General features: G+C 37.0%; 1 protein-coding gene, 1 non-coding gene and 1 pseudogene across 3 annotated transcripts in view; all 3 read left to right on the top strand.

Moving 5' to 3' along the window:
• The window catches only part of DYRK1A (dual specificity tyrosine phosphorylation regulated kinase 1A), a 134250-nt gene that overhangs the window by 102996 nt on the left and 9640 nt on the right, over nt 1-21614 (top strand). For both annotated transcript variants that reach the window (XM_011365627.2, XM_011365628.2), the window contains exons 6-10: nt 381-528; nt 3266-3552; nt 6575-6721; nt 8481-8621; nt 21263-21569. In XM_011365627.2, the coding sequence (XP_011363929.1) occupies nt 381-528; nt 3266-3552; nt 6575-6721; nt 8481-8621; nt 21263-21569 (1030 nt within the window). The remainder of the gene's footprint in view (nt 1-380; nt 529-3265; nt 3553-6574; nt 6722-8480; nt 8622-21262; nt 21570-21614) is intronic.
• Nucleotides 4241-4313, top strand: TRNAR-UCU. Its single transcript has one exon. It is a non-coding gene; the product is annotated as a tRNA-Arg (tRNA).
• Nucleotides 4323-4438, top strand: LOC111743492 (annotated as a pseudogene).

Raw genomic sequence — 21614 nt, 5'->3', positions numbered from 1 at the left:
AAACCAGGTTTTTCTCTCATATAAAGAATAGTTGGAAGAATTGTCTTAGAGTGTTACTTAGGTGAAAAAACGAAGCACTTGTTAAGATTCATCATATTATTTTCAAAGGAGGAAAATAGTTAATCCAGTTTTGCTAAGAAAGTTCTGTTTTGTGGATATTTAGAAATACTGTAAGGATGCAAAAGAAATTTAGTTGAAAAGATTGAAAGTGATTGTAAAGCAGTAAATGGATATTACTGAATGGAAATGAATAGGCTGTCTTCTGATTAGGAAGGTCAGAAAATGAGTTAGGTCAGTGTACAATTAAGGCGAATTGTAAAGTACCGTGAGCTTGTTGCCATTAATGAAATAGAGAATTATTCCTCTTTCTTCTCTTTTAGGTTGTAAAAGCATATGATCGTGTGGAGCAGGAATGGGTTGCCATTAAAATCATAAAGAACAAGAAGGCTTTTCTGAATCAAGCCCAGATAGAAGTGCGACTTCTTGAGCTCATGAACAAACATGACACTGAAATGAAATACTACATAGGTAAGCAGGCAGACAGAACTCTGTGCGCTTACCCAGACCAGAGATTTGAGTTAATGGTGGTTTTTGTACGAAAATGTTGATTTTATCTTAAAGCGATTGACCAAAAATTCAACTGTTTATTTCTGTTGGAGGGCATAGATTTAGATAAGTTACCTGATCTGGCCGTAATATTCTAAGTCTTTGGGAATGTGCATGCAGGTGGTGTACAATTCATAAACAAACAAGAATAGTGTCATTTTTTTGGGGGGGGGTCGGAGGCAACTTACAAGTGCTGTTTGTTTGCTTTAATCACACGTGTTATTTCAGAGAGTCCTCTTTCTGGTAACTTTCCCCCTTAGTTTCTTCTCTGAGGTATCTGGTATAATCCATAGTATAACATTTGTATTTAAAACCTTTTTGCTGAACACTTACTGAACATTTGCTATTCACTGTGATTATAACTCAGTATAAAGTGAGCTCATTCTCATTCAAGGGGCTTAGAAACGCAAGCAGCCGTCGTTCTAAGGACACTTGACTTATAAAGTGGTCTCTGGACATGGATCCCCCCTTCTTTTCACTCTTGTTTGTTGCATTTGAGTGTTTGCTTAAGTAGTAAAGATGTTGGTGTGTTACTGTGACATTTTAATTTTTGCCTTATTGAAAGAAGACATGGCAGGCATATAGTAAGCATTCAATAAATGTTAGCTATTCAGTTCTGTATAGTAATGGTTATCATTTTTTGTTTCTAGTAAACAGACTAATAATTGTTAACTGTATGAGTCATTACAGATATTCTTTTGGATGAGGTTTTTGTTTTTAACTCCTATTAGGAAGATGGTGAGTGCAGTGTCTCAAGAAATTGAGGTTCTGTATTGAAAACCAGAGAAAAATAACTTTACAGTTAGATATAGCCATGTCTGTAGAGTTGCTACCTTAAATTTGAGGTGTCTGTAGGTCATGTTGCTCTTCTACGACGTAAATAATTTATATTTTGAACTGATTGATCTTTTATAGTTTATTCTGATGAGTTTTATATTCATTCTTTGAACTACTAAAAAACCTACTTTACCATGTAGCATAATTTCTTATCTGGATTATTTGGTACTTGCCATGGTCTAGTTACAAGGAAAGTTAGTTTAGGTCTAGAACAAAATTTTGCAAATCCAAAATTCAGTTAAAAAGACGTGGGTGTGAACGTTCTTTGATAACGTCGTCAGTGCTTGCTTAGTACATCATAGTGACAGTACTGAGTAGTACGGAGATCGGGAGCCGAGTGGGTTGATGTTCCACTGGCAGAACGTCCTCATCACAGAGCTTCGCAGAGGGATTTTCATACTCACCCTGGAATTCTGGCATCAGTTACCTTTTGCATTACTTTTGTGGCTAGCGTTTGACCATATTAAAACTCTTGCATGGACCATATCTGTGGTGTGTCTTATTGTCACGTGATTTTAGTTGTAAACCTATGAACTTCAGTCAGTAAGAGCAGAGATTAGACAGTCTTATGTAACCTTCAGGATTCTTTTTTTATTTGCAGGGTGTTGCATTGTACTGTAGACTCCTGTAGAGCCATGCAGTGTGTGTGCTGTTATTTATCCTAATTTTAGACCACGTGTATCAGGAGTGATCTAAAAACGATGTTGATGTGCACTGCTTCTGGGGAGGCAGTCTGTGGTTGCTACCAGGACATCTCAATGTGTCCGCAGTCACAGGGACCAGGCACGAATACTGTTGTAGTTATTCCAGATAGATCTGTAGAAAAACCTGTTTTTATGATACTAAGAGACCAAAATGAAGGTAACCTTGACAAACAGTGGTTTTATGTCACTCTAGTTGAGTTACAGGTGCTCTGGTATATGTAAGAATTTCTGTGAAGGGCAGCACTTTATTGAATGACCTCATCTGATGTGAAGTCAGTGTTAATTCTGTGCTTTAAGTCTTTGAAGCAGTTGAGCGAGTGAGTAGTAGCCTTCTTGGAAGGTCAGCAGTGATAGCAGGTAATGTGTTCTACTGTTTACCTGTTCATAAGCCTACTTACAATTTCTTCTTGTGATGGAGCTCTAGTTTGAAATTTTCCCACACCTCAGTTTTGCACAAGATGTCCCATAGACCAGTTTGATGAACATAATCAGATGCTTTGATTATGAATTCTAATACCTTCCAAACATGATTTCAAACATTTCCTGTATTTGAAAGGAAAAAAAATCTGTCTCCCTTTGACAGTTGTTACAGAAAACTACTAATGAAATCTAAGACTGGCCAAAGCAGTTTGTGTATGTGCATCCTAGCCATTCCAGAGAAGGCTGCCAACACAGCACGGCCACAAACCAGAGAGCCCAGTGGGTGGAGCTTAGACACATAGAGTTGTGAGGTTGCGCTCTCAGGAAGTAAAAGGTGCTTTCTCTTACAAATGAGGATCAAGTTACTAAAGTATTCTCAGTACTGTTTGTCAGTTTACTACTCATGTTTTCATACCTGACTTAGTTTTTTTAAGAACACAAGGCATTTTGGTACTACTTCTTACATTATTGCTTTTTGGCAGAAACTGCACCTGTTTAATTCAGTAAATAAACAATTTAGATATTCTTAACTTATTAAAGAATGTGCTGTTACTACAGAATGCTGATCTCCAAATTTTAACTTGATTTTCACTTTACATTGGACATTGTAATGTTATAGATTTTTGCGAGTTTATGCATACATTATTCTTATTTTATGGGCTTATGTATAATTTAAAATGAAACTTTTTCTCTTTCAGTGCATTTGAAACGCCACTTTATGTTTCGAAACCATCTCTGTTTAGTTTTTGAAATGCTGTCCTACAACCTCTATGACTTACTGAGGAACACCAATTTTCGAGGTGTCTCTTTGAACCTAACACGGAAGTTTGCACAGCAGATGTGCACCGCACTGCTTTTCCTGGCGACTCCAGAACTTAGTATCATTCACTGTGACCTAAAGCCTGAGAATATCCTCCTTTGTAACCCCAAACGCAGTGCAATCAAGATCGTTGACTTTGGCAGTTCTTGTCAGCTGGGGCAGCGGGTAAGTACATTCCAGGACTTGTGAATTAAGTAGAATTAGGTAAGATAGTGTAGGTAGATATTTGAAATGTTATTAATGTGTATACAATTTAGCGGTTATCACAAGATGGTTATCTTTAAAACATAGCACTTGATACGTTGTGTTGATAACTATTTTATGGAAATATCTTTTAAAATGCAAATAGGCTTATGGCCATGCTGCCCTGAGCAAGCCCGATCTCAGCCGATCTCAGAAGCTAAGCCATTTTGGGCCTGGTTAGTACTTGGATGGGAGACCACCTAGGAAGACCAAGTGCTATAGACGTAAAAAATAAAAAATAAGGAATTGTAAGCTGACAAGGTCCTTGCAATCTTCGAGGTCAACCAAGGGTTGCCTTGCCTAAAAATATAATAATAATAATAATAATAATAATAATAATAATAATAATAAAATGCAAATAGGAATTTGCATTCAAATTGCATTTGAATTGGAAGGTATAGGTTTTTCAAAGTGGATTTTAAAAAATTGTATATATGCAAAAAGCCTGAGAGAGAGAGAATAGATGAGTGAATTAAGTATTTGTAACTATATTTCCAAAATAGAGGTTTTAGTATAAATTTGGAGAAATTCTAGTACTAGAACATTGAATCATTGCTATAAAGTATAGATCAAGATAAATATTTTTCCTCAAAAGACTGATGGGGGACGTGGCTCCATAGTGTAGTGGTTAGCACGTCAGCTTTCTATGCAGAAGGTCCTGGATTCGCACCCTGGTGGAGCCATGGTCCATGGTCTGTGGGCATGCCACCCTGAACAAGCCCGATGTCTGATCTCGGAAGCTAAGCAGAGTCGGGCCTGGTTAGTACTTCAATGGGAGACCACCTAGGAAGACCAGGTACCATAGGCATAAATAATAATAAAAAACAAACAAAAAACCCAAAAAACTGATGGGTAAAAAAAATGCAGGTAATTTTGCGCATGGTAATATAGTACAGAAATTGCACAGTTGATAGACATACTCGTTCTGATAAATAAGTTCGTCTTTTTTTCCTTATATAAATTCTGACTCTCGTCCAAACTGACTTTTTTTTAGACTGCTAAAAACAGACATGTCTGTAGCAAAAAATAGATTTAGGTTTAGCTGATTTAGGACAGGAAATTTTTTGTACTGTTTTTTTCTAGCATTTCTAGAATTACTCTGAATAGCATGTTTTATGTATAAAATAGAAATTATAGGTTATTCTCTACTTGAAAGAATTAAGATCACCGTTTGATAATATTTGACTCATTTTAACTATTTAAAAGAACAAGGAGGGGACAAAACTAACCTTCAGATACTACTATTTCACAATAGCTTTACTTTTCTTGTTTTTCCAAATCAGTGAAATTTCCTGTCCTGTCCAACTATTTTCTGGGTTTTAAATATAGCACATTAATTTAATCTGGAAGGCTTATAGCCAGCCAACAGGATTGTCTGACTCTTTGTTATTGTCTGCAAATTATCTTATGGCCATAATTGAGCAATGCTGAATAGGTCATTGAAATAATTTTTAAAAACTGAAGGCATAGTAAGCAAAGTTTGCTATTTCAAATGCCTCTGAAAATCAAGAGATGCCCATAGGTGTTCATGTGGGATAACGTATATATTGTGACTGGAAAATACATGCCCATCTTCAGAGTTATTGGATCGATTTTAGACTTGGAAATTCTTTCCCCATCTAATGCAAAATCATATGTTCTGTCCTAATATCAAACGCTGTTCTCTCTCTCCATCCAAAGAGACAGCTATTCCTTCAGCTCAGTGGATTTTTAACCACGTTGAATGTATCAGTTGCGTGGGAAGTCATTTCCAAAATACACATGCGGTAGCCTTAGATCTCCTGCCTCAGTATCAGAAGGTACTAGGGCAAGTGAGTTTCAGGAAAAGTTCCTCAGGGTGTTCTGGAGCACACCTGGGAGATGACCCAGTCACTGGGTGGCTGGGTGACGGACGACCTTGCATAAGGTGGGAAATAAGACTGTCCCGGTAGAAGGGAGTCTTTGGGGCTTAACGATGCTTTTGATTTATAAAAACTTGGCAATGTAAGACTTCTTCCTGGTCCCTTTGAATTAGACATTCTTCATTGTGAGAAGGCCCTAAGGTTGGGTTGACCTGCTTATAGAGGCGTGAGATGATTCTTGGAGGCTTGGCTGGTGTTTTAGGTGGGAGCTCAGAAGCTTTTGTGAGAAAGCAACATGATGCTGCTGGCTGCCTGGTTTGAGTGTTAGGTTAGGAAGTTTAAGTAGGATTTTGTTTCTTTCTCTGTCTTTTTAAATAAAACTTTCTTTGCTTTACAGATATTTGTTTTACTAGACATAAACAGTGGTTAAGTGAAGATAAATTGGTGTCTCAAGACATTTTCAGATTACTTCACTGAAAATAACCTATTTCAAGACTTTCTCTCCCTAAAAAGTCTTAGATTGAGATGGGAGGGGGACAGGGCAGAGACATGATTAGCCAGAAACAACTCTTTATGGAATCTTTATGTAGCATTGTTTCTAGGATTTACCTATGACACTAATATAGTACAAATGTCTGAATTTCTAATTACATTGTACTGAGTTTGACTCTTGATGCTGAAAAGCATTCTAACCTAAATTAACCTTAAAAAGGTTAATTTAAATACAATTAAGCTGTTAAATTAATGGTAAACTGAGCATCAGCCATAGAAAGAATAATAGGGAAAAAATTATTTGCAATAATTTTTTATTCTAATAAGGCGTAATTGTTTGTTTTAAGATGTACCTTGATTACCAGTTAGGACTGGATTAAATGAAAGGACCTGAATTTTATACATTTTGCATTTCACAGTCAGATTAACTACTCACTTGACTTGTTTACTTCTATTCACAGACTAATGTCGAAATCAGTAAGTGGAATACTAAGTTAGGAGTTAGCCAGTTAAATTTTTTTCTGTTAATATTAGATCAGTGTTCTTAATCCAGTGTTTGACCACAATTAAAACTTATTTTGGAATTAATGCTATTTTGAAATATATTTCAGATATACCAGTATATTCAGAGTCGCTTTTACCGGTCTCCAGAGGTGCTCCTGGGAATGCCTTATGACCTCGCTATCGACATGTGGTCCCTTGGGTGTATTCTGGTCGAAATGCACACTGGAGAACCTCTGTTCAGTGGAGCCAATGAGGTACATGATGGAGCGCCTGGAAAATTGTTCCTATTTTCATAATTTCTTTTTGTTTTTAATCTATAACAGTGTAATCTAAACGTTGTGTTTAGGGAAAGATGTCTATTTACCAACTTAATCATTCAAATGTTAGGTTAGATTTGAATTTATATTACGCATTTTTCAATTATATGGTGAGTCTAGAATTATGAGATGAGAAGTGAGTAAGCTGCTAATGAAGGAGAACAATAAAGTGGATTAGAAAATGTTAAGTATTTTGTATAAATTTTACAGGTTTTAAGTATAATAACCAAAAAAGGTGATCATGAAGGAATGAAGGCCACCCTGAAATAGTGTAAATGTCACTATAAATTTTGAGGCTATAATTTGGAATTAAAGAAGTGATGACCAGTAGGGTTGATGGATATGCAGTCTGGATAATTGAGAGTAAATGCGAATTATAGAATTTTAGAACTACAGATTGTGTATAATTTTCTAGTCCCCGGGTTTCCTGTCTGTGTTCTTAGAATATTCTTGAAGGTCAGAGGGCAGTGCCTGGGCGGACGAGGGTGAAGCCAAGCTAGCTCCCTTTCAGTCAGGGGAATTGGACTTTTATTGGTTTTAAAACTATTTGTGGATTTTTAAATTTTATTTATTTATTTTTTTTTTAAGAAAAGTTAGACCACTGCTGTTTGTGATCAGTCCATTCATTTATAAATGAAAAAAGAAAGACCCGCAAAACCTAATGACTTGTGCTGGGTTATACAGTTGTTGATAGGTTTAGCTACTGTTTGCCATAAGTGCCACAGTGTGTTTGTTTAATGTAAATAATATTATTGTAGATGAGTATGTTTTCATGGGCTCGGACAGTGTTAGGATCACCTTCCATCTCACTCCCTATAAAAGCCCAAGTTGTCTGAGTGGCTGGAAAACCCCTTCGTCCCTCTGACCTCTGTTCCCTCTCCTCCTCGTCTCCCTCCCTCTCTGACCCAGCACACAGCCTTCTCTGAGGTCCTTTGGGAACAGTAGGCACAAGCCCTTAACCCAGGGCCTGGGCGTTTCTTCTTTCCTGTGCCTGCTCTCTCTCCCGGAGCCCTCGGCCCCTCCCTCACTGCCCTGCGGTCCTTGCTCTCAGGTCACCATCTTGGTGAGACCGTTCATGACACCCCATTTTGGATTGCAGTGCCGGCCCCCCCCCCCCCCCCCCCCTGCTCCTTTTCTCGCCTTAGTTCTTAGTTGTCGTCTGGTGTATTTATATATTTCTTTACTGGTGATCACTTCCCGTATCATGTAAACTTTTTGGTAGGGATTTCTGTCTGTTCTGTTCACTGCTGTCTTCTTCTGAGCATGGTTTCTAGCATTTAGTGGACACTCGGTATTTAAGTGAATAAATCTGCACTTAAAAAAGTTTATTAGATCCATACTTAATTAAGCCTCAGGGATTTTTTAATGGTTATTTAACTAGAACTCCCCAAACTTAAACTCTTAAAATTCCCTCCTGTCCTTCCTTTTTCTGCTGTGTATCCATGACCACCTGACACACCAGATTTATGTCTTTGTCTGCCCTCCCCTCTGTGAAACGCTGGGCTCCAAGAAGGCAGCAACTGTATCTCTTTTGTTCGTTATTGTATATTCAGTGAATATTGTATATTCACTAGGGGAGTGCCTGACACACAGGAGATGCTCAATTTATTTATTTATAATTTATGAATGAACGAATGAACGAATGAGTAGGATGTACTACAGTAGAAATTACATGGTTTTTTTGTTCTTAATACAGGTAGATCAGATGAATAAAATTGTGGAAGTTTTGGGTATTCCACCTGCTCATATTCTTGACCAAGCACCAAAAGCAAGAAAGTTCTTTGAGAAGTTGCCAGATGGCACTTGGAACTTAAAGAAGACCAAAGATGGAAAACGGGTAAAATAGGGAAACTTTTTTTTTTTGAACCTTTGTTATTTCTTTCACTAGAGCTATCTTTTTATAGCTCATTTTCTATTTACTTGAAATCAGTGTTAGAGTTTACAGTTTCAGTAATAATTCAGGTATGTACTGAACTGTCTGGACCAGTGTTTGCTTAATGGTCAGAGTTCTCTCTAAGGCTTCATTAGGAAAACTATGTGTCTGCCCTTTGAGACAGCTGATCAAATCACCATGCCTTGTTTCAACAGTAGAATCAGTAAGTTTGACCTTCGTTTCTCACAACTTGGGTATATAGTGAATTCACAGTTAACAATACTGCAGCTGTGAACAGTAGAAGTCATAATTGCAGTAAATGGCTCTTTTTTTTAGTTCAGATGGAAGAAAAAGATTTTTGACTTAAGCAGTATGTGACAAGAATATGAACTGACTAGCTAGTCCTTTGATCGATTTCATATGGTTAGCAGGGATTTCTGGTCTCTAAAATCTTTAAAAGTGAGGGTTTTAAAACAGTTTTTTTTAGTGATTTTCTTTTATCTGAGAACTTTTTTCTGATACCTAAACTATGCAGTTTAATAGAGTGACAGCCGTTTTGCATTTTGATTTACCTTTTTGTTTTACATATCTGAACATAATCATATATTTTACAATCTAGTTTTAGCATAAAATGAATATAATATATAAATATGTGATTATATATGCTATATGTAACAGATACCTTGCGATTGTAGCTTTGCATTTTTAACATTGAAGAGATTTTATTTTTGCTTCAGTTTTTATTTTACCCTTGCATTTTAGCAATGTTGCCACCAGGTGTCATTTCCAGTGAACTGAAGATTATCGCTTGCTTTTAATTCACCTTCGTATAGCTATGGAGTCTTAACTTTTAATATCAAATGATTTTCTTTAGAATATTTAAAAATATATATAAGTTGTGTTTTTCAGAACTGCTTTGTGTAGTATATTGCATTCTGCCTTATTCTCTAAAGTTACAGGCAGTGCAATATCCAGCAGCCAAATTTTACCTGCTCTCCATAAGGAAGGTATGGAACATACCAAGAAGACATCCTGAGTCCCTTTGCCTTTGTTCACATAGCTTATCATCATGGTCCTTTTTCCCTGAGCCAGAACACAGCCTGGGAACCCTTCTTAGCGTCACCAGCATTCAAGCTAGTTCCTACCAGTTGATTTGAATTAGCCCGCAGGACATGAAACCTCCTTCTTGTTTTATCTCTCTGCAGTACAGGCTGCTACTTTTCTCTGAGTTGAAGTTTTCTTTCTTTTTGTTATTTTTTATCATTTACCTAAATAAAATGTTCATCTGTTCCAGTCTCAAAATCTCTGCCATATGAAACCATAGTTAAGTCACTATGGGCTATAACCTATCATTTCTTCAATTTAGGCTATATTATTTGTTTTTTAAATTATTTCTGAGAGGACATTTCAGAATCTTTTCCATTCTTAAAATTGAAAGCATCTTAACATATATTTAATATATGTTAACTAGATTTTATGAGATTTCCCTTAGCCATGATTAGCAACTGACTTAAACTTAATTTTTAAAAGCATAAAATAACTATTTCTCTTTAAACATTATGAAGAATGCACTAGAGATTTTAACTATAAGTATAAATAGGTGTGCATGGACTACCATCTGGTTTATTTTTCTTAGTGATTTTATTTTTACTTTAAAATTTCTCATTTTACATTTCAAGAGCTCATTTTAGCTTCCTAGTAATGAAATCCATACCTAATAATTTTTTCCTTTTGTGGGGAAGGGGGATGAAGAATTAAGACTATAAACGTTACTGTTTTGTTAAAGTATAATTTATGTACAGTGAGATATGCATATTTAAGATGTTTATTGAGTTTTAGTTTTTATGTATAACGTATCATTACCTAAAACACGGTATGTTCCCACCGCCCCAAAAGTTCTCTCACGACCCTTTTCTGTCCTCTCAGCCCCGCTTTCTGATTTCTGTCATCATAGGTTTTGACTATTTTATAGGCATAATTCATGTAAATGGAATATCACAGTGTTATTTTGTTTCTTCCACTTTACAAACGTTGTTTTTGCAGATTCATCCATATTGTGTATCTCAGGAGTTCTCCTATTTCATGTTACTGCTTCATAGTATTTCATTGAGTGAAAACGCCATAACTATCTATATTTACCTATTGATGGGTGTTCGGGTGGTTTCCAGCTTAGACTATTATGAATAAGGCTGCAGGGAAAATCCTTGTATAAATCATTTGTATGTACATATTTTCATTTCTGTTGGGTCACTACTGAGTAGAGATATTGCCAGGTTATAGGGTGTATGTGTGTAAGAAAATAGCAAATAGTTTTCCAAAACTTTATTGTTTCACATCCCACAATGTATGAGGGTTCCAGTTGCATGACGTCCTCACTACTTAGATGGTTGTCTTTTTTATTTTAACCATTCTGATGGTTATGTAGCATTTTTTATTTGCATTTCCCCATAGCTAATGATACCACCTTTTCATGTGCTTACTAGCCATTCATATCTCTTCTTCTAAGAGTGTCACCCTTTCCAGTCTTTTGCCCCTTTGTTACTGGGTTGTTTAATTTTTGAGTTGTAGGAGTTCTGTAAGTCCTTTTGTCACATATAGGTCAATATTTTTTCCAGACCATGGCTTGCCTATTTCTTAGTGGTATCTTTTGATGAACAGAAAATTTTAATATTGATGAAATCAAATTTGTCAGCTTTTTAAATGAAAGGTATTTTTTATATTTTAAAAAATCTTTGCCTTCCTCAACTTTGTGTAGCTATTCTCCCATGTTTTTTTCTAAAAGTTTTTCTGATTCTGGGTTTTACAGTTTGAATTCTTTGGTCCATCTCAAATTAATGCTTGAGTATGGAAATAGGTGTTCATTTTCCCTATATGCTTACCTAGTAGCTTCATCATTTGTTCAAAACAGTTGCCTTTCCCTGTTGATCTGACTTTGCACTATTGTCCAAAACAAAATTATCTTTTATGTGCAGATCTGTATTTGGACTCCATTCTGTTCCATTGGTCTGTCTATCCTTAAACCAGTACCGCAGTGCTGATTACTGTAGCTTTGCGGTGAGTCCAGAATTCAAGTATAGCTGAACCTTGAACAATGCAGGGCTTATGGGTGCTGACCCCACGCAGTTGAAACTTTGCATATAACTCTTGATTTCCCCAAAGTCGTATGCTAAGAGCTTACGATTGACTGGAAGCCTTACCAGTAACATTAGTTAATTAACACCTATTTTGTAAGTTACATGTATCATATGCTGTATTCTTATAATGCAGCAAGCTAGAGAAAAGAAAATGTTATTAAGGAAATAATAAAGAGAAAATACTGTATCAATATTGTAAGTTTACATTGTTTATAAGATGAGTCATCTGTCATTACCTACGTCAATATTGTTTTATATGATAAAAAACACTAGGTGTTATGCACCTTACTAACACTAGACATCAAAAATGAAAAGATAATGTGACAGAAATTTGTACTAATTTACAAGTGTCACAGTTCATGCGTTGATAGTGAAGCCGCAGCAGTGTGGTTGGTCTGGTCGTCCAGTGTAACCTTAGGGTTGCTTCACGGTAGCCTGGCCTATGCGCTAACGAATGAATCGTCATAACGTTTTCATGGCACACAGTATCACAGTCGTATTTATAGTACAGTATTGGAAACATTGTTAATTTTCTTTTTAAAAAAACCACTTAACCTGTGACAGTAAGCTGATATACAGCCTCTCCAATGATGACTGAAGGAGGCATACTTTTTGATAATGTAATTCTTTGTAAACAAGTTATAAAACAGTGAGAGAACTAATACATTATTAAGTTTTATATTTAATGTCACTCACCTTATGCCTACGTACGGATGGGATGGGCTGTCCACTTCCAGACAAGTCTTGCACGTGATGCTTTACACGATGACTACTTGGCGATGGTGATGATGACGACACAGAAGCGTCTCATGGAGTTACTAGATTTTCACAGAAAGACACTCACACACACAGCAGATGAGTCTATCAGCGTGCGGCATGACGATGACTCACTAAGTGGGAGTGGATCGTCAGAGAAGTCTTCACATCTGCACGCCGATAGATGCCACGTACTGTTCTAGGCCGCGGAGTCAGGACTGTTACACATACATGTGGTACCCAGCACGGTGGGCGTCTGGTACTCGGGGACCATTTTAGAAGTGTAAAGCCTTGCGGTCGCTATTACCCACTTCCTGCCACTTATAAGAACTTATTAATCTAGTTGTTCTGAGAGAGAGAAGAGCTATAAAAGTAGGAGAAATTTTGTAATAAGATATCTGGTCTAACAGACCATGATTATAGTTTGGTCAATATGTATTTCAGCGGGTGTGGCAACAGCTATAGGTTGATGAAGTGGCATTTATTTTTCAAAAGAGATACTGTAGCAAAATACTGGAAGAATTTTCAGCAGAATGGTTTTCATGGTTGTTTCTTTGCGGTAGGGTTATATATGATTTTACTTCTTTAATTTACAGTTTTAAAAAAGGACATTAATTGTTTTTATAATCAGGAAAACAGTAAATTATAAATTAAAAGTCTTGAAACTGAAAAAGATAAAAATAAAGGCCTTCACATTGAGTAGGCTGTGGCATGAGGCGTGTTAGTCTCGTGGTCTCAGAGGCAGAGGAGGTGGTAGGGGACACGGGGGAGGCAGGCACACTCGGTGGGGACACATGGAAGTTTCTGCCTGACGTCTCTGCTTTTCATTTCTCTAAAAATGTTTCCTGGCTATGCCAGTCCTCCTCTCACCGGTCGCTTTGTTTCACAGAAGAGTCCACGTCATCAGAGACGTCCAAAGCAGCTGAACAGCCGGGCCCTGCGGCCGGTTGTCTGCCTCAGCGGTTCTCAGACCCCTGCTCCTTCGCCGTGCTCGGTGGCGCATGTGTGGGGCAGCTGTCCTCTGCGTCGGGTCGTCTTCCGCCAGCTCCTCTGGTGTGCCGTCTGCTAGCGCTTGAATTTCTCCAGGATCTGTATCTTGACACCCTTTGCCACACCCACTTGTCGCTTTTTCACCACATCCACAGTCTTTCATGGTTCGTCTGCTCGGCTGTCACGCGCAGCCTCTGCACATGGGTTTCTCCAGCAGGAATTCATTGTTTCGGACTTGATGGCTCTCACGGCTTTGCCGTAACAACAGTGGCATCTTCAGGAGTGTAATCCTTCCAGACTTCCACGATGCTCTGCTGAGGTTCTCTCTCTTGGTGTTGACAGTCCTTTCTGAAAAGACCATGTGTAATGAGCCGTCAAGGTCCTTATGACTTTTGCTCTAGAGTCTGAATTGAAGATGTCATGTTTGGGACAGGTAGACCACTTCAGCACCTTGCGCCTTTTCCGTTGAACTCACGGGGTTCTGGGAGGCCAGGGGCACTGTCCCATATCAAAAGAACTTTAAAAGGCAGTCCCTAACGGGCCAGGTTGGAAGCAGTCCAGGAAAAGGGTTCTCGTTGTCCAGGCCTTCTTGTGGAACAACCCAGACTGGCGGCTGGTGTTTATCTTCGCCCTTCAAGGCTGTGGGTCAGTGGCGTCAGAGAGGGGGGCCTGCTGCAGTTGCACAAAGCAGAGTTGGCCTGTCCCTTCCTGCCTTAAATCCTGGTACTTGCTTTTCTTCCTTTCTAATAAATGTCTTTTGTGGCATTTTTTTTCCCCTCCAAAACAGGGCACTTTCATCTGCATTTAAAACCTTTTCAGGCAGATAGCGTTTCTCCTCAGTGATTTTCTTAATGGCGCCTGGGAACTCCCTACTGCCTTTTGGTCGGCAGAAGCTGCTTCTCCTGTTATCTTGACACTTTTTAAGCCAAACCGCTTTCTGAAATTATTAGACCACCCTTTGCTGGAGTTAAATTCTCCAGCTTTAGATCTTTCACCTTTCTTTTGCTTTAAGTTGCCATATAACAACTTTGTTTTTCTCGAATCATATTTGAGTCTGTAGGTAGGTCTTTCTTGTAGCAATTCTGTACCCACGTAAAAGATGCGTTTTCAGCATGAGGTAAAAAGGGATTTTACAACAAGTACAAGGTTTTCACGCATAGCTACAGCAGTGTTTTCACAAATTTCCTTTTCTAATTTATTGATGATCCTTTTGATGTATTTATTTATTTTGAAATGCTGGGCACCTGCAGACCTCAATATGTGCTACGTATCAAGCAATTCACCTTTTTCCTGTAATGTCATGACTTTTCTCTGCTTCTTGGGAGCACTTTCAGCATCACAAGTGGCACTTCGTATGGGTCCCTCGGTGTTATTCAAGGTTTACAGTATTGCACTAAACACGATGAAAAAACATGACGACCTCGAGAGATCACTTTCTCCTGCAATATGCAGTTTCCTGGAGACACGAACTGCTCGTGCGACACGTATGGTGTTTTAATGGGCACTGCCAGCGCTGGAGCTCACCTCGGTAGCCACAGGAAGTGGCTGAGAGGTTATTACAGTAGTACAATGTGTACTACAGTTAATTTTGCGCAGAAACGATTTAATGCTGCATCTTTATGTTTGCATTTCTCTCAACTTCAAATGATGTCATGCATGGTCGGTGTTTGTATGCATAAGTTTTGATAAATTTTACCTTTTTATAATTTGTATTTTAAGGTAGTAAATAATAAAACATGTTAGTATCTACATATTTTTATGCATTCATGACATAACTTTTTCTAATCTTTTTGATATTTTTAGGCTACACAGTACATGTGTATGTGTGAACTTCTTCAATTGTTGCAAATCTCCAAAGAATTTTCCAGTATACGTATAGGACAGAATCCACATATATATGGACCTGCGCAGTGCAAACCATGTTGTTCAAGGGTCAGCTGTGGTGTAAATCCACCAGCTCTTTTCTTTTGTTTAAAAAAAATTATTTTATTCCCAGGGTCCTTCTGTTTACATAGAAATTTTAGAATCAACTTATAAATTTGTACCAAAAAAATCTTGCTGAAATTTTCATTTGGTTTGCATTGAGATTCCATTCAGAGGAATCTTAACAGTATTGAGTCTTCTAATCTATGAACGTGGTTTGTCTATCCGTTTATTTAGGTCTTTAATTTCTCTCAGCAGCATTTTGTAGTGTTTAGTGCAGAAGTCTCGCACATATTTTTAGTGCTATTTTGTCGTTTTTTAATATTATTTTTAAATTTTTTATTGCTAGTATATAGTTATCCTAAAACTTTGCTAAATTTACCAATTTGTTCTAGTTTTTGTTTGTTTTAGATTCTGTAAGGTTTTCAGCTTAATCTGTGAGTGAGCAGTTTTATTCTTTCAGTCTGTATGCCTTTCTTTTTCTTATTTTATTACACTGACAAGGACCTCTGTATGTTGAATAGTAACGGTGATAGCAGAGATCTTTCCATGTTCCCAGTCCTACGGGAAAGGCATGTAGTCATTCAACATTAAGTATGACATTAGTTGCATATTTTTTTGTAGCCCTCTATCTGGTTGAAGGAGTATGTTTAGTGTTTTGAGAGAGTTGGTGTTTTTTTGGTTGGTTGGTTGGTTGGTTGAAGTCATGAATGGATTTTGAATGTTGTCATATACTTCTCCTGCATCTAAGAGAAGATCATATGATTTTTCTCCTGTTACGTGATAAAATACATTAATTGGGGAATATTAAACTCAACCTATAGTAAAACACATTTGGCCTTAATATACTATCAATTTATTACCATAATTTACTATCATTTACTGCCATAAAATATAAAGAAATTATAATGTAGTTTGGCCTTAATAGTATATATTGAGGGATTCAGTTTGGTAGTTTTTTGGTAGGAATTTTGTTTCCTTATCATTAGAAGGATATTTGTCAAAATTTTTATAATATCATCATTAGGTTTTATGTCAGGATTATGCTGGTCTCAAAATGATTAGAATGTATTCTTGAGTTTTCTGAAAGAATTTGTACAAGATCAGCATTATTTCTTTTGTATGTTTAATAGATAGAGTTCATTGGTGACATCATCAGGACCTGGAATATTCTTTGTTACTATTGTAATTCACATTTTGGGGGGTCAATATATGACTATTCAGATTTTATTTTTTAAGTGAATTTTGATAAGCTGTGTATTTCAAGAAACTTGTCCTTAGCATCTCACTTGTTGAGTTGGTTAGCATAAACTTATCCATAATATTTCATTATTTTTTTAATTTCTGGAGGTTCTGTAGTGATAGTTTCTCTTTTATTCCTGATATCGGTCATTTGAATTTTCTCTTTCCCTATTACTTTTGGTAGGGGTCTATTAAAATTATTCTTTCAAACAACCAGCTTCGGTTTTGTCGATCTTTTTTTTTTTCCCCCTATTCTTAGTCTAGATTTCATTTCAGTGATTTTTGCTCTTTATTGTTAACTTCTAACTAGTTGGAAGCTTCTGAAGGTGGAAGCTTAGATCATTTATTTAAAACTTCCTTCTCTTATAGCACTGAGTAGTATAAATACCCCTATAAGCACTGCTTTAGCTGCATCTTGCAACTTTTGATATGTTTTTTAATTGATAATAATTTTTTTTTTCAGTTATAGTTGGCACATAATACTATATTAGTTTCAGGTGTACAGCATAGTGGTTAGACATCTATGTAACTCACAAAGTGATCACCGTAATAACTCTAGTGCCCCTCTGACACCATACATAGTTATGAACAATATTATTGGCTATATTCCTTGTGCTATACTTTCCATCTCTATGACTATCAATTTGTAACTAACTACCAGTTCATACTTCTTAATCCTTTCCCCCTTTTTCACTTTCTCTCCCTCGCCCCCCAAACATATGGCTGCCACCCACACTGGGCTTACAGGTGCCTCCAGGCACTGGAACCCTGGGCTGGGGATCCGAGTGTGCGGCTGGGACCCCTCACTCCTCTGGTGGGGGTGTGGCTCTGTAGCCAGAGATGGCCCTTCTGATTCTCGATTGCCAACTGGGTCGATTCACGGGTCCACTCCTCCTACCTTTTTGAGGTGACCTAGTAGGAGGGCTTCTGTTCAGCTAGACTTCTGGTGACTCTGTACACTGGGCGCTGTGTAGTTTTGTTAAAATTTTGGCGTGGTTGCCAGAGGAGGCATGCACAGCCACCACCTTCTGTGCCATCTTGAGTCCTGTCGATATGTTTTAACTATCATTTTGAAACGTTTCTAATTTCCCTGCGATTTCTTTATTGACTCATTGTTATTTAGAATGTTGTTTTTAATTTCAAAGTATTCGAGGATTTTCTAAATATCTTAATGCTACTGATTTCTAATTCAGTAGCATCGTGTTCGAAAATATGATTTCACACCTTTAAAATTTGAGACTTGTAATCTGTCTTGGTGAATGTTCCATGTGCATTTGAAGAGAATTGTGTTTTATAATTATTTGGTGTAGTAGTCTACAAATGTTAATATGTCTGGTTGTTTGATATTTTTCTTCACATCCTTTATGTCCTTAACTGTGTGTGTGTGTATGTGTGTCTATCAATTTATATTTATTTTTTTCAATAACAGAAGAATGCTAATTTTCAGTGACAATTTTGGATTTGTCTTAATCCCCCTTTAGTTGCTTTTTTTGAAGCTCTCTTAATAGGTGCTTACTCATTTAGTATTAGTAACACTTTGTGATAGATTCACTCTTTCATCATCATGAAATGTCCTTCTTTATCTCTAATAATATTTTTGTCTTTAAGTCTGCTTTGTCCAATATTACTGTAGTTCTCTCTACCAGCTTTCTTATTCTTAAAATTTTCTCAGGATATATTTTTCTGTCCTTTTACTTTAAGCCTGTCCATATTTTTATGTATTATAAAGCATGGCTTTTGTATACAACATGCAGTTGTCATGCTTTTTAATCTAGCCTAATAGTATTTTTCTTTCCCAACGAGTATTTAGTCCATTAAATTATTCAGAGGTTTGGGTTTTAGACTGTCTTAGTCGTGTTTTATTTGTCTTATCTCTTCTTTGTTCCCCTTCTTTCCTGCCTTCTTGCGTTAATTGAGTACTTTCAGATATTTCATTTCATCTTCTCTATTGACTTTTTAGTTACTTCTTTGTGTGTAATTTTTAGTATTGCTTTTATTATATGCACCTTTAACTTATGATTTGACCTTCACATATCACTTGATAAACCATGTAATAACCATGTGCGTTTACTAACCCCTTCCATCTCTTGTATACTTGCCATGATATTTCATTCACTTGTGTTATACCCTTCACAACACATCATCAACTACTTAAATAAAAGAGGACTTTTTTAAAAGAGATTTTAAAACACATAAAAATTAAGCTAATAACAAGATCTTTTCTAATTGCCCACATAGTTATTTATTCTTTTCTGCAATTCTTGGCTTCTATGTGGTATTATGTTCCTTCATTCTGAAGAACTTCAATGTTTTATTTTATAGTGAAAAACTTCTGTTTGATCGATTCTCTCAACAGTCATTTATCTGAAAGACCTTTATTCACTTTCATTTTGAGGAAGATATTTTCTATGGATATGGAAATTCCCGTGGATATAGCATACTACGTTGACATTTCAGCAAAAGAAAAAAGATGTTATGGCATTGTTTAGGAACCTTAATGACATTGATTTTACTGTCACACTGTTTCTGAAGAGAAGTCGGTGGTTTTTCTAAGCTTTGTTTCCTGTCTACAATGTTTCTTCTCTTTCCTCACGGCTGATTTCAGGTTTTTATGTTTGATTTTCCAGTACTTGGTTATATGATTCTAGGTATATATTCTTTTGTATTTTCCTTGGAGTTAGGTAAGTTTTCTTGGATCTGTAGGTTGATCTCTTTCATTAATTTTTTAAAGTCATTGGACTTTTTTTTCCCCAAGTATTCGTTCTTGTCTTTCTTCTAATTCCCCAAATACATGTATATTATAGTGCTTAATATTAAAGGTATCTGATTTATTCTGTTTTCTTTTGTATCTTAGGTTGGATAACTTCTTTGCTCTGTCTTTAGTTCACAGATTTTTTTTCTTGAGTCCAGTCATCTATTAAATGGATTCGTCATTTCTGATACTGGATTTTTTTTTTGTTCCAGCATTTCTACATTTTCATTTATCATTCTTTACAAATAGTTTTAATTTTCTCTTCCGAAATCCCCCAATCTATTCACATATGCTGTCTACCTTTGAATTAAATTATTTAACCTGTTTATCACACTTATTTTAAAATGCCTGTCTGCCAGTTTCAACATCTAGGTCCTTTATTTATGTGGGTCTTCTATTTATTTATTTATTTATTTTTACTTCATTATGGGCCCATTTTTGTTGTTGTTTGTGTTTATAAAAATGTATGCCAGACTCTCTATATTTGAGAACAGTTCAGGTAGAAGAAAATCTTAGGCATGCTTCTTATTCTGTCAGGCCACTAATGAGGGACTGATTCAATCTCGTTTGTAGTTTAGCTGAATCTGGGCTTTGTTTATTTGTTTTGTTTATTTGCTTGACTTAAATTTTATTCTCCACCATCTTCATAGATGTTAAGCAGTGTTTGTAGAAACTGGGAAGGTTGTGAATGGGCAGATTTCTGTCCAGCCAGAAGCCCATTCCTGCCCCCACCGTGGCCCAGGCAGTCTGTGTTCATTCTGCTGCTCTGTCTCCAGACCGCAGTGCCCGGGGGATCCTGTCTGGGCTCCTCTGCCTCTCTCCATCCTCCAGCCTGTCCACAGGTAGCTGTTAGAAGCTGGTTCAGAGTTGGAACTAGATTCTCCCTACCCATATCAATGACCTTTGCTCCTTCTCCTGCCTTAAGAAGGAAAGGCTTTTCATTTTCTAGAATTTCCATAATTCTGATTTCTTTAATCATCAGCTCTGTGATGGGTTTTTTAAAAAGCAATGATTTTGTGACTTGCCTGGCAGGCTTATTCTTGCTTTTTAGAGTGAGAACAATGGTCTTTCCTAAATTTCGACATTGTAACTAGAAGCAAAAACCCAGTAATGCTATTCTGAATTAATTTAGTATTTATAGGCATTTTAAGGGTTATAATATCTATTAAAAAATGAGTTTTCAGAAAATCTCAACACGCGTTAAGGTGATTTATTATTAAACATTTTCTAAAGAGAAGCATAAACAAAATTTGCTCGTAATTTCTTTATCTAAACATAAGCAGGTAGGATTAGACCATACTTCTTTCCTGGGAACGTACTTGGAGCGATCAGCACAGCTTCAGTGAGCACTGTCACTGCCGGAAGGAAGTGCAGCCAGGTTCTCAGGTGCATCAGGCAGGGAAGAGACTCAGAACCACTGGGCAGGACGAGAGGTTGGCACATCCCTTATAAAGGACCAGAAAATGAAGATTTAGGCTTTGTGAGCTTCTGTCGTGTGTTCTTACTTGGTTCTGTTTGTTTTTACAACCTTTAAAATTATAAAAACTCTTCGTGGCTGAGGCTGTACACAAACAGGCCCTGGGCTGGGTCGTGACCCCAGGGCTTGGTGGTCTCTACAGTCATTTTTGGTCTCAAGATTCTTTTGTACTTGGAACAGTAACGTTTGAAAATATATTAGAGGATCTAACTGTAATGCATTCTTTAATAAATCTCTCAACATGTAATATATTTCAGCATATTTTAAGTTATGTAGATTTATATAAATCCCATCAAATTTAGAGAAAGCTTTTTATCTTTCTTCTCTTTAGGAATATAAACCACCAGGAACCCGTAAACTTCATAATATTCTTGGAGTGGAAACAGGAGGGCCTGGTGGGCGTCGTGCTGGGGAGTCGGGTCATACGGTAGCTGACTACTTGAAGTTCAAAGACCTCATTTTAAGGATGCTTGATTATGACCCCAAAACGCGAATTCAACCTTACTATGCCCTGCAGCACAGTTTTTTCAAGAAAACAGCCGATGAAGGTACAAATACAAGTAATAGTGTATCCACGAGCCCTGCGATGGAGCAGTCCCAGTCTTCAGGCACCACCTCTAGTACATCTTCAAGCTCAGGTGTGTCCTCTTGCTATTAGGCTCTCAAAATGTTCGCTCTTTCCT

This window comes from Pteropus vampyrus, unplaced genomic scaffold (genome assembly GCF_000151845.1).
Source record: "Pteropus vampyrus isolate Shadow unplaced genomic scaffold, Pvam_2.0 Scaffold114, whole genome shotgun sequence".
Taxonomy (NCBI): Eukaryota; Metazoa; Chordata; class Mammalia; order Chiroptera; family Pteropodidae; genus Pteropus; species Pteropus vampyrus.
This window is presented reverse-complemented; position numbering and strand designations above follow the sequence as displayed.